At 46.2% G+C, this 13,347-nt stretch overlaps 1 protein-coding gene across 1 annotated transcript; it reads left to right on the plus strand.

Annotated features, from left to right (window-relative positions):
* The first annotated feature begins 781 nt into the window (after positions 1–781).
* Positions 782–9,922, plus strand: AQP8 (aquaporin 8). Its single transcript, XM_083154976.1, has 5 exons — positions 782–1,032; positions 4,738–4,864; positions 8,310–8,524; positions 9,615–9,749; positions 9,880–9,922. Exons 1-5 carry the CDS (start codon positions 782–784, stop codon positions 9,920–9,922), a joined length of 771 nt encoding a protein of 256 aa, XP_083011102.1.
* The last annotated feature ends 3,425 nt before the right edge of the window (positions 9,923–13,347 follow it).

Genomic DNA, 13,347 nt, shown 5'->3' on the forward strand with positions numbered 1-13,347 from the left:
AATGGCCGCCCCCATATAGCACACAGTTCTCTGAAACTGTCTGCTGTATGGAGGTGGCCATTTTGTGGTGGTCCTCAGCAGAAGAAGAACGGAGCCGCCGGGACCAGCGAGATAGGTAAGGCTGCAGGGGATTGGGGGGGGGGGGTTTGCATGGGCGGCGGGGGTTGGGGGTGCTTGGCGGGGCGGCGGGGGGGGGGGGGGGGGGGCGCCCAAAACTTAGTTACGCCACTGCTGTCGACCTTAGCCATGTTGAGCTATTTCAGGTGTCGACCTAAGCCCGGTCGACCTTCAGTGGTCGGCTCAATGTATGTCGACCTTCATAAGGTCGAACTTGTGACCGTATCCCTCTCCATGCTTCAGTCCAAAACGGGATGTACCTGTCTTTAGCCAGGTTGACCATGGGAAATGTTCCCTGCAGATATGAATCCATTTCGGAAAATGTGGCTGGCAGCTGACAATAATTGTATAATGTCAATAAAGGTTTTGCATAGCGCTTCGCTGTGCAACGCCGCCCCCCCCCCCTCCTCGGCGCCGGTGGAAAGACGCTCAGTGTGTAAGCACTGAGCGGCTTCCCCCCCAGCGATGAATGCGATCATCGCTGTCCATACACATTGGGCATAGTCGCCCAGTGTGTATGGACCTTTAGTGTCTTCAAATGGCAAAGGGACCAAGTCCACAAGAAGATGGCTGACTCCTATGTAAATGTTGTACAGTAGAACATGCTATATACACTTGTGACAAGAGAACAATGTTTCCTTTCTTTGTAACAGTCACATCCACGATGGACACCGAAATGGGACAAATGACCTTCAAAGACTTTGAAGAAGAAGAAAAATCCACAAAGGAGCAAAAGCCTCACTGGTTTCAGGAGTATGTCCAGCCATGCTTGGCAGAGCTTTTGGGTACATCCCTCTTTGTGTTTGTGGGGTGCCTGTCTGTCATTGAAAATACACCAGGCACCGGTAGACTCCTACCAGCCCTGGCCCATGGTCTTGGACTTGGACTGACTATTGCCATCCTGGGCGGGATCAGGTAAAGATGTCTTCTTTCTGTCTTGTGTGGGAGTTTGGGCGCAACACTCACTGCATAGTACATAACCCCACTGTCCACATTCCCTTATCCAGGTTGTTTGCCGAGATGGGGCCGCCAATAGGGGGGTGCTATGGGTACAACTGTCCCAGGCTCCAGCCTCATTTTGCCCACCGCAACCCCCCCCCCCCGTGCGCTAAAGAAAGCAGGTCCTGGAGTGTAGGCTTAGTCAACCCAGGATGCCGGCGGCCAATTAAAATGCTGCACCAGCTTTTGAGCCAATCAGAGCTTGCGTACTGGCAGCCAATAAGAGCGGCTGCCATTACGCGAGCTCTGATTGGCTCACCAGCCGGTGCTGCATTTTAATTAGGTGCTGGCATCCTGAGTAGAAGAACGCTGCACCCCGGGACCTTCAGGCTGCAGCTCAGAACCTAATTGGTTGCTACGACAACATTATCCCTTTTAATTTTTAGAAGCTTTAGGAAATGTACCCCCTAAGAGAGGCATTGTGTTGACCTTAATGCAAACGGCATGTGTGGAACCTCTAAGACGCCACCTCCACACATTCTCCTGAGGTTCCGGAGAGGCGGTGTTGTTGTGTGGGTGGCGGTAGCAGCAGTAATCTAGGGCACTGCAATCAGAGTATAATAAGTAGTGACCTCTTTTTGCACATACTGTAGCTGAGGTCCTATATGATCGGGTGCGGCTGTGTCTCCTGGGCAGGTTATTACATCTGCAATAACCATTAACAGGCATATAAGGTCAGAAAAGCAAATTGTTATGGCTGTGTTCCTCTCAGAGATAAGAAGCAACAATATTGCCTTTGCATTAAAAACAACCTTGTATCTATTCAGTTATTTTGTTACTGCAAAAAATAAACTTGGTTAACCCGTTACTGAGCTGCAGATGTGTATGAGGCGAAGGTGTGGCGTGTCTATAGCAAATACCAGGCACATGCACTGCAATGCAACCTCCTAAATTCGGTTTGACAGGCATTAGGTCAACACTATTAGGTCAACATGGTTCTAGGTTGACATGGTTCTAGGTTGACATGGGTCAAGTTTGACATGGGCCAAGGTCGACATGGTTGTAGGTCAACAGGTCATTAGGTCGATACAAGCATTAGGTCAACATGGTCTAGGTCGACAGTCAAAGGGTCAACACAGTCGTGCCGACATGGACACCGAAACGTAGAACCGTGTCTCCTTGACCCATGTCGACCTTGACCCATGTCGACCTATCCCCATACCGACCTAATGATGTCGACCTATCCCCATGTCAACCTAATGGTGGCAACCTAATGATTGTTGACCAACTTGCTGCAGACCCAATGACCGTCTCCCCTCCATTCATTGCATTGTCAGGAATAAGAGACAAGTCGCAGTATAGCGGGCGCTAGCCACAGTAAGGGCCTGATTCAAGGAGGTCAAACAGTCTCGATTGTGCTGCTCCGCGCATGTGTGTATTTGTGCAGGTTTAGACTGACTTTTATTTCCAAAGGGGAAAGAAAACATTCAATGGTCAGCAACCAGCAACTGTGTTCTCTCCCCTGTGGCCACATGTGAGGGGATTTGCATCAAATATAATAAACCAAAGCATTACATTGGGTGGCACAAGTAAGAGGCTGCTAATGTACATATTGGGCCAGATGCACCAAGCTTCAAAAAGCAATAAACTGGAGAGAGATGAAGTACCAGCCAATCAGCTCCTAACTGCCATGTTACAGGCTGGGATTGAAAAAAACGACAGGAGCTGGTACTTTATCTCTCTCTACTGCTCAGCTGCTCGGCAAAAATATTCAAATATTCAAGATACAATCCATGATAACAGTTGCGTCCCGCCTGCATTTTTGCCGGCACTCCGCATTACGTGTCCAGACTATCCCTGGCTGTCAATCAGTTTACAAAGAAGTCTTCACTGCAAGCAATGGCGCTAATATATTTGGACCCATGCACACCACAACTTAAGCAGTTTACCAATAATTGCCAAATTCCAACAGTTTACCAATAATTGCCAAATCAGGCCCATAAATAATGACCACCATCTGAATGGAGTGTGTGTAAATAAGTTCTTTTGCACAGAGCAGCCATAATATTATTATCATCATTATTATTTTATAGAGATAATTTAAAGCCTTATTAGTTCTGCGGGGGGTTGGGTCTTCCTGTCATGTGTGTGATTGGTAACTGCCTGTCCTGCGGGTGATTGGGTCTGGCCTGTCCTGGGTGTGTTTGAGACTGCTTGACTTAGGGCAGTGGCGTAACTACTGTAAGGCAGCCCCAGCTGCCGCTTGGGGGAGCGAGCGGCAGCGGGGTCTGTGGGGGCACCGGCACCCGCTTGATGCACTGATCTTCTGCTGCCTGCCGCTGCTTGCTGGCTGAGCATCGGAGTCGAGTCAGCCGCAGCACGGGTGTGGTCCTGACAGAGATGCCAAATCTCCCAACTGATTCAATTGACTGCACACAGAGCCGGCTATTGGCTACTGTGTACAGGAGGGGCAGGTGGATGGGTGGGCGGATGGGTGGGCCTGGGACACATTGGAGCTAGGGAAAGCAGCAGTGTCTGCTGGTCTCTCTGCCTTTCTCCTGCTTCTCCATTATGCGTGTGATAGATGTCATCACATCACACGCTGGGGAAACACGCTGGAGAGGAGCCGGGGGGGGGGGGGGTATGGCGCCACAAACTTTTTGGCAGGGGGGAGCAGAATTTATAGTTACGCCACTGACTTAGGGGTAATTAGATCTGACGGTCAGGTGTGATTGGGTCTGCCTGTCCTTGGTGTGTTTGGGACTGCCTGTTCTGTGTGTGATTTGGACTGCCTGTCCTTGGGAATGATTAGGAGTGTCTGTCCTGGGTGTGATTGGGTCTGCCTGTCCTGGGCGTGATTGGGACTGCCTGTCCTTCAAATGATTGGGACTGCCTGACTTATGAGTGATTGCAGTGGCGTAAGTTCGTCCCAGTTGCCCGGAGGCAAGATAAATATTGGTGCCCCCCCAACACACACATACACACCACCTTATATAAATATATGTATGCATGTATGTATGTTATGGATATTATGTTTAGAATAAAGAGAGTGTGGCATCTATGGTCCCGCTAGAAGGAGGAGACAGCCACAGAAGTGATATAAAAGGTTTTCAATTAACTGATTAAAACTCACAGTGGAGGAGAGGTGCCCCCTTGGGAGCAGGAGCCCGGCGGCAGATGACTCCATTGCCTCCCAGAGTTCTGCCTCTGAGTGATTGGATCTGCCTGACAGGTGTGATTGGGTCTGCCTGTCCTTGGGAATGATTGGAACTGCTTGTCCTGGGTGTAATTGGGTCTGTCTTTCCTGGTTGTGATTGGGACTGCCTGCCCTGCGGGTGATTGGGACTGCCTGTCCTGTGGATGATTGGGTCTGCCTGTCGTGTGTGATTGGGACTGTACTATACTAGAGTATACTGTATATGTACTATAGGTAAAATCCACCAATTTAAAGTCAGGACACATATTACAGCCCCTGCAATAAAATAGCACTTCAATCTAATATTGAAGCAATATATATATATATATATATATATATATATATATATATATATATATATAATTGTGAATTTTACAGACTTGACTATTGTGTAGAATAAACTTGCACTGAAGATATATATGTTTGCTATGATTCATTCCTACAATGGCCGAAATGAACCTAATATTCTTATTTTATCATTGTAGCGGAGGACACTTTAACCCGGCCGTGTCTCTTGGTGCCGTTATAATTGGAGGACTGAACATTATCCTGGTAGTGCCGTACTGGGTCTGCCAGCTGTGCGGAGGCATGATCGGTGCAGCATTGGCCAAGGTAACCTGCTCAGAAGCACTGGATGCTAGGTCATGCTAAGTAATACATAGTATTGATCGATACCTTGGATGTTGTAACCCATATTGCAGATTGACTCATTTGATCATACCCCATAGTTGCCTCCCCTCCTGCATTCTGCAGGAGACTCCCTGAAATAGCAGCAATCTCCCTCTCTCCCTCATTAGTCTAGCAATCTCCCTCATTTCACCAAACCCACATTACACTGTTACATTTTAGGGGAAAAAAAGGAATGAGAGATACAGTAGATACAGTTACATTGAATCATCAGCACCATTTCACAGTACTTTACCAAGTATTGTAGCTCCTACTAACAGCTTTGGAGCTCATCTACATTTGGATATAAATAATTTTACTAGATTCCTCTCAGATGTAGCAGTGCACACCCACACTTCTAGGTGCCACGTTCACAATCTCTTTTCACAATCTCTCCATATATGGAACTAGACACGCCCTTTGGGAGGAGCATAACACCCCCCCACAATGGGGCTCTGTGCAAAATTCTATTACCATCTATAATCTCCCTGAAACTAGTTTTCAAACGTAGGCATGTATGTCATACATATAAAGTCTCCTGTGACACAGATGGAAGTTGTAACCCATCAGACACCGGACTCCTCAATAACCTTAGTGAGGATAAAGGGCCTTTCCTTACTTTGCTGTGGGAGTGATATATAAGACCCAATTCGCAGGGCACAGAGACAGAATTTGTCTTGCAGGCTGCTTGGATTGGGCATTGCAGCTGCTGCAAAGCTGCCCTTTGGACATTATAGGCAGAGGGGATTTTACAGGCTTTGATGTGATCAAGTCACATGTTTGGAGCAGGGCCGGCACAGGACATAAATCGGCCCTGTTGTCCTTCACAACTTACAGAATCCCTGCAGAGGGTGAAGGGGGACACCAACAAGGGCACAGAGAGAGAGAGGAAGGCACCTCTAGAACAGGGTTGCCGACTTTTAAATGCTCCTCTCCGGGAGAAGCCCGGAGAGGAGACTTTCCTTACCCGATCAGGGGGCGGGGCTTGACTGTGATGTCATTAAGCCCCGCCCCATTACGGGAAATAGAAATGACTGATCTCCATGGAGGGGGCAGGGCTAAAATGACACAATTGTGCCATTTTAGCTTCGCCCCCTCCTCTGAGACCTGCGGATTGCGGCATTTACATGCCGCAATTCGGGGGGCTCAGGGGGGTCCCCCAGATTCCGGGAGGGTTGCCCACCCTTCCGGGGGGCCGGGAGGGGGACCCGATTTTCGGGAGACTCCCGGGAATTCCGGGAGGGTCGGCAACCCTGCTCTAGAATACTAGGGCACGCAGAATAGGTCTCCAGGCTTTGTCATCTGGGTTGTGCACTGCCCAAGGAAGGGCTTTTACAATGTGCGTCCACACCCCCTCCAGCAAATAAACTCGTGAGGCCTCACACCACTGTGACCATCCTGTATATGGCATGCTGCACTCTGAACAGGGTGTGTCCAGCAGCCACCCATTCTTAGTGCCCTCTTAGCGATTTACGCTGAGTTCTATGCACTGTATATACATTCCTCTCATCAGGCAGGACGGTTAAATAAACATGTTCACATATAGGCCCTTATTCAGATCCGATCACAGTAGAAATTTGTTCTCAAAATGGACAAAACCATGTGCACTGCAGGTGGGGCAGATGTAACATGTGCAGGGGGAATTAGATTTGTGTGAGTTACTTTGTTTCTGTGCAGGGTAAATACTGGCTGCATTATTTTTACACTGCAATTTAGATTTCAGTTTTAACACACCCCACCCAAATTTTACTCTATCTGCACATGTTACATCTGCCCCACCTGCAGTGCACATGGTTTTGCCCATTTTGAGAACAAATTTGTACTGGGTTCATATCTGAATAAGAGCCATAAAGTAGTGTGTTCTGTTACTTAGGGCCTTATTCTAGTTCACTCTTTCTGACAAAATCCTTTTTAGATGGACAAAACCATGTGCACTGCAGGGGGTAGATGTAACATGTGCAGAGAGAATTAGATTTGGGTGGGGTTTTACTTCAAAGTGAGATCTATATTGCAGTGTAAAAATAAAGCAGTCAGTATATTCCCTGCACAGAAACAAAATAACTTACCCAAATCCAATTATCTCTGCACATTTTACATCTACCCCCCTGCAGTGCACATGGTTTTGTCCATCTAAGAAGGATTTTGTCAGAAAGAGTGAACTAGAATAAGGCCCTTAGTTCCTCACATGGAACATGGAACCTGGAGTTTTAGCTCAGGAAATACCACTTTGCTGAATGGCCTAGAACATTTTGATGTAATCCTCTTTAGTTAAGGCCCAAGACACTATGGGCGGTATTCAATGTGAATACCAGCGACGTGCAGCGAATCCTGTTTAGGATTCGCTGCCCATTCGCCACTGCCCGCCACGTTCCGGAGCCTCGACGGCTCCGGTATTCAACGAGTCAGGGGCTCACTGCCCCTGACTGGCGAATTTGTGCTCCTGCGGCGATGCCGCAGGGAGCCTTAGGACGGTGGCAGGCAGGGAGATGGAAGTCTCTCTGCCTGCCCCAGAGCGTATGTGGGGAGGAGGTGGGCTCCCCGGGTGCCAGGCAGCACAGGCTGCCCCCCCGGGGGTGCCAGCAGAGGACCGGGTATATTCACTACACCCGATAACGATCGGGTGCAGTGAATATATGAATATCTAATGAGCGGCTCGGCTCCGGCGCCCCCTGCTGGCTGCTGTGTAAAAAAAAATATATATATATTTTTTTAAATTAAATATATATTCATGTGCTTACAGCACATGAATAAAAATAGCATGCCCCTCCTCAGAATAAAATTCCTGATTTTTTTACACCAAATGTAAAAAACAAAACACTTTATTTTAAAAGTTCACATTCCACTTCACCATAAAAAGATAGCGATTGCTACTCGGTGAATCATGGCGAAAAAAACCTTGAAATGTATTCGCCATCTGCTCATTGAATAGGGTGATTCACAGTTTTTGTCAAAAATTCGCCAAACAGCACAAATTCGCCATAAAAACCTGGCGAATCAGGCTCATTGAATACCGCCCAATGTGATTTTTATCCGATTTCACCCGATGTCGGCACTTTGGGCCGATAAATCGAGTGAAATCGGCCCAAAATCGCATGTGTTTGACATCTGATCTGATGCGCAGTCCAGTGCATTAGAGTTGTTTATACTTGTCTGGCTCTGCCCATCCCACTGATCTCCTTCTCTGCAACCCCTGCTCCGGCCCTATTGTATGCAGCTGTATTAGTCCTAGAGGTCACAGTGTCACAGCTGAACGACAGATACTGTGTAGTGCCAGTTTAGCGCTAGTGGAAGCCTTGAGGGTAGATTTAGTTTATGATACAATTATTGCACATGGAGCCGTCATATCTCTGTGATAACTGGAGTGCTTACCCATAATTCTTGTTTTTTTCAGGCTTTGACATTAGAGCAGGAATTCCAAGTGGCGGGTGGAGCTGCTTTCAATACTGTGACCACTGATGCTCAAGTCCCGCGAGCCATTGGGGCTGAAATAATCATGACCTTCTTCTTGGTGCTTGCTGTCTGTATGGGGGCCATAAACCAGCAGACCAAGACTGTTCTGGCCCCTTTCTGCATAGGCTTCACAGTGGCAGTGGACATCTTAGTAGGGTAAGGCAGAGAATAGCTTAGCACCATATCATCTCTCTCTATATATGTCTAGTGTCTGCGAGTCTCCGATACACTGCCATCTGCTGGCAGAGAGTGAAACTACATCTCTTTCTCACACATGCTAAAACACAGAAGGTAGCAGACATTTTGAAGCTTTTGCTTCGAGCGGGCTTAGTAGTAATATATATATATATATATATATATATATATGCACACACAATGCTGGGGGGAGGCACTCCAAGCACCAACAGGGTTGCAGATGTGAAGCTAACAAATGATGCGGTGCCCTCCGAAAAGCAGAAGCTCTGCCTAAATATAGACAGTCTGTGGGAGTGGCGGCACTGGCAACAAATAAGACATTAGGCGTGGGTAGTGTGCCAACGTTGCAAGGCCCAGTGGCCCCTTCAAGGTGCTAGGGTATGATAAAGGGCCACTGGGCTCCGCAACATTGGCACACTACCCACGCCTGGTGTCTTATTTGTTGCCAGTGCCGCCGCTCCCACAGACTATGTATCTATCTATTATATTTATATATATCCTCCTTTCCTCCCCTTGTCCTCCTTTCATCTAAGTTTTCCTTTATTTTGAGATCTCCTTTCCTATGAGCACATCTTTCTTCTAAAGAGTTGTATATGTAAGAATGCTTTTTTACTAGATATATTTGTCTTTAAGCCTTCTTTATTGTAAGGCCTCCTTTCATCTAATACCTTTATTACACTAAGGGGTTTATTCTAGTTCATTCTTTCTGACAAAATCCTTCTTAGATGGACAAAACCATGTGCACTGCAGGGGGGCAGATGTAACATGTGCAGAGAGAATTAGATTTGGGTGAGTTATTTTGTTTCTGTGCAGGGAAAATACTGACTGCATGATTTTACACTTCAATATAGATCTCACTTTGAAGTAAAACCCCACCCAAATCTAATTCTCTCTGCACAAGTTACATCTGCCCCACCCGCAGTGCACATGGTTTTGTCCATCTAAGAAGGATTTTGTCAGAAAGAATGGACTAGAATAACCCCCTAAGTCCTCATTTCCCTTCAAGATGTCCTTTCAGATTTTAGTTCAGTGTTCTGGTTCTGTATTACAGAGGACCCATTTCAGGAGCCTGCATGAATCCAGCCCGGGCATTCGGTCCAGCGGTGGTGGCAAATTACTGGGATTTTCACTGGATTTACTGGGTCGGACCCATGGTTGGCGGTCTTTTAGTTGGCGGCATTATAAGGTAACAGTACAATTGTAAATATATTCTGTAAGAACAAATGTTATCACATTATAGCAGAGTCTTCTCTAGTCATAATTAGGTGCTCTTACTACGACTCAGATGGTAACTGCCTCTCTTATCTCTCCTGTAGGCTGTTGCTCGGAGACCCAAAAATACGCCTGTTTTTGAAATGACGCCATACAAAGAGTCTTCCTCCTGGCCTCTGGGCTCAGTCTGGGTCTTCTGCAATGAGCCCTGAATCTCCGATAACTTCAGCAGAGCTCCAAACCTGGACTCCAACTCATGAACTTTCCCGATTGGCCCCTGGGACCTGGAGAGAGGATTCCGAAGATTGCCCTTAGCAGCAGTAGGGGAGGCTCTTATGTCCGGTTGTAGGGAAAATGATAAAGCTTTCCGTTTATTTCATATCACTTTGCATTAGCCTGTAAGGGGTCTAAGCCTGCCTTACCCTCTGAGCCAAGTAGAATACTCTATAGCAATACACTGCCCACCACTCAGGCTAATGCTTACAGTGGTATCAATATTAGATCTTTCCCAAGTCAGTTGACCACTGTGTGGTTCTTTTGTGTCACTACCCTCAGGCTCCTCAGGAGTTTATACACTATCAGCGACTCTTGCAGAAGTCATGATAGTGCGGCGCAATCCTATTTTACAGCATCTTCCCGCCTTAGCACAGACAGAGGATGAATGAGAATGTTGTCCAACTTGTCACTCATCGTCTGCCCTCATCCTGCAATTTGTCACCACAGAGACGTTCACCACGCTGTCAGATTCAATGCAGTCTGGTGTTGCGGTCCTGTTGCACCCAGCAGTTTGTTATGTGTACGAAGAGACCACACATAGGGGATCATGGGAGACGCCAGACAAAGGACAATATGAGCGGCCAGTGGCACTTTAATATTTTATATTTTTACTTTTATCTTTAGATTATTTTCACGTAGATTGTATAAGACCATCACCATTGTTTAATTTGTTTCCCCTCACGTATCAGTTTTCCCGCATATGCTTGAGTTCTGCCTATGTAGTGCACCTGACATGGCTGCGCCATCCGGTATACATGGGTGGGATAAAAAAAAAACATGAACCAGACGGTATGTTAGGCCCCTGCTCCGTGCGTTAGGAGGCTGCACCCACCCCATTTTGTGTCATCTCTTCTAGGCATGACCTGGGCCGCTCAGGGAAACCCTGCATAGTGTGCCCAACATGGCTGCCTCACCTGGCACCTCTCATTGGTGGAATATATAAGCTGTGGGATTTATTACCCAAAATGAGTGCACCATTATATTTACATACTATGTGATAAAGGTAGCCGATATGCATGATAACCATATCGTTAACGAAGTTCTTCTGCGTATTGTTCGGTGTACATGAACGATAACGATGCATGCTCCTGTGGGTCGTTATCTACCTCCTCTCTCGCCTGTACATGCAGTCCGATTTTGTCTATGTCCTTTATGGCTAGGTGCATATTATTGAGTTTGTATGAACGATAAAGAGACATTTTTCATAAAACAACATGGTCAGTGGTAAAGGAAACTATCCTTTGAAATCAGTCAGTGTGGAAGCTTTATATCGTTCATTCTGTAGCTTCGGGGAGTTCAAGGGAAATGGTTAACGATATTGTTATCTGCCTTTATCGCATAGTGTGTATGAAGCTTTATTGTGTGTTTGTTTTTTATGTCTTTGTGCTTTCCCACTTTCTGTAATACTATATCCTTTGTACTATAGTCTATGTTTTTTATGCTTGTAAAGCGACTTTGAGTCCAGCTAGAAAAAAAACGCTATAGAAATAAATGTATTATTATTATTATTATTACTCACCGCTGTACCACACACTGCCAGTTTTCTCCCTCTTTATCGCTACACGCTGAGATGGTTTAGTTAAACGCCCCCATTAAAATGGTACTTTTATAGAATACACATTAATATAGTTGTATACAGCTGACTGACCATTACACAATTCATAGGCACTCTAGTGACCCATATACTGTACAATACAAAGAGCCCTCTAATAACCTGTATACAATACAGACAGACTTTTGAATATATGCGATACAGAGACTATTGTAATAAATAAAAATAAATAATATATTAACATACGATACAAAGAATAGGAACTGTAAAAATACAATACTAGGGGTATATTTACTAAGATGGTCGTTCTGCTGAAAAAGCAATGTTGCCCATAACAACTAATCAGAATCAACCTATTTATTTAGCACCTTCTAGAAGTTAATATATATTATCTGATTGGTTGCTATGGGCAACATACCATCTTTAATAGAACTGTAATCTTAGTAAATTTACCCTTAGGGTCTACTATTTAATGCCAACCTGTTTCTGGAACGCCAGCGCTATTCATTCACCAATCATGATGTAGGAGCTGTCTACTTGGAATGGCAGAAGCTGTCGTACCCAGTGATTGTGCCGCTGCACAGTAAATGGTAGAGAATCAGCGATTCCCATCTATTCTTGTCTTTATAATAAACCACATATGGAACAGCTGGGGGACATCTTCGGCCCAACTTTTACCTGCCAGGTATGGCCAACATGTGTATTGCGAAGTTGGGCAAAAAAACAGGATTCATTGGATTGGCCCAAGTTTCAGTTGCACTGGTAATTGAACTAGAACTTGTAGTACAGTATAACAATTCATAGGTTCCATAGCAACAGGCCCCTGTCTTGTATACAGTATACCTGTAGTAAATATTGCAGTTACCAATGAATGAAATGAGGCGACTGTCTTTCAAGAATTTGCCAGCAGAGGGTGCCCTAGCAAAACCAAAGAATCCAGGATTTAATGCAGTGACTGTGAATATCTATCTACAAACAATGAGACCTCACAGATTTTGTACATTTTACATATAATTGCACAATACTGAGAATAAAGTCTACTTTCACTTTTTGTCAGTTTATCTTTTTTTCCTATCTCTTTTTATGTTACATGTTACTACAAAGATTTGTCAGCACAATGTAGCTATTAGTTTACAATACACCATGGCCCTTAATCTGGTTGACTCGTTCTGGCGCGAATTCGCACGCTTGCGAGTCATGAAAACTATGGTGGTACGCCCACCCCCCTTTGCACGCCGGGTTCTTTAGCCCAGCATGCGAATGGATGTTTTACATAAACATACATTAGCATGCCAGTGGGAGCCTCCCCCATCTTTCGATGGTCGGCAACCATCGAATGATGGTAAAAGCGCACGCATAAGGGTGGTCCAGACTACTCGTTCATATGCGTGTAGATTTCCAGGGAATTGGGTGGGCAGCTGATATACGGTTATGTCAGCTGTCCGCAGAGGCGGGCTGGGCCGGAGGGCAGGGTACCATGTGCCCCCCAGGCCGCTTTATTAATTACTGCCGTGGGCCGCCTTAAATACTTAAAAGGGCCCTGGTGGTCCAGTGTAGGGTGGCTGTCCTGTACTATAATGTGCCTAGCGCCAAAGCTTCCGCCCGGCCGCAGCCTGGCTGCGCTGGGTGGAGGAGGAGGGACAGTGTGTGTCATTTGCACTGACCTCGGCTCCTCCTACTCCAACAGCGATGTGTGATGTGACGTCCACAGGCGCGCCGCGGAGACTAACTGGTGAAGAAGAGT

Source organism: Crinia signifera, chromosome 7, assembly GCF_055691185.1.
Source record: "Crinia signifera chromosome 7, ASM5569118v1, whole genome shotgun sequence".
NCBI lineage: Eukaryota > Metazoa > Chordata > Amphibia > Anura > Myobatrachidae > Crinia > Crinia signifera.

Coding starts and splice junctions, on each gene's coding strand:
- AQP8 (XM_083154976.1), top strand. CDS start 782: ATGGACACCGAAATGGGACAAATGACCTTCAAAGACTTTGAAGAAGAA. Junction 1,033..4,737: donor GCCATCCTGGGCGGGATCAG/GTAAAGATGTCT, acceptor TTATCATTGTAG/CGGAGGACACTTTAACCCGG. Junction 9,750..9,879: donor TTAGTTGGCGGCATTATAAG/GTAACAGTACAA, acceptor TCTCTCCTGTAG/GCTGTTGCTCGGAGACCCAA.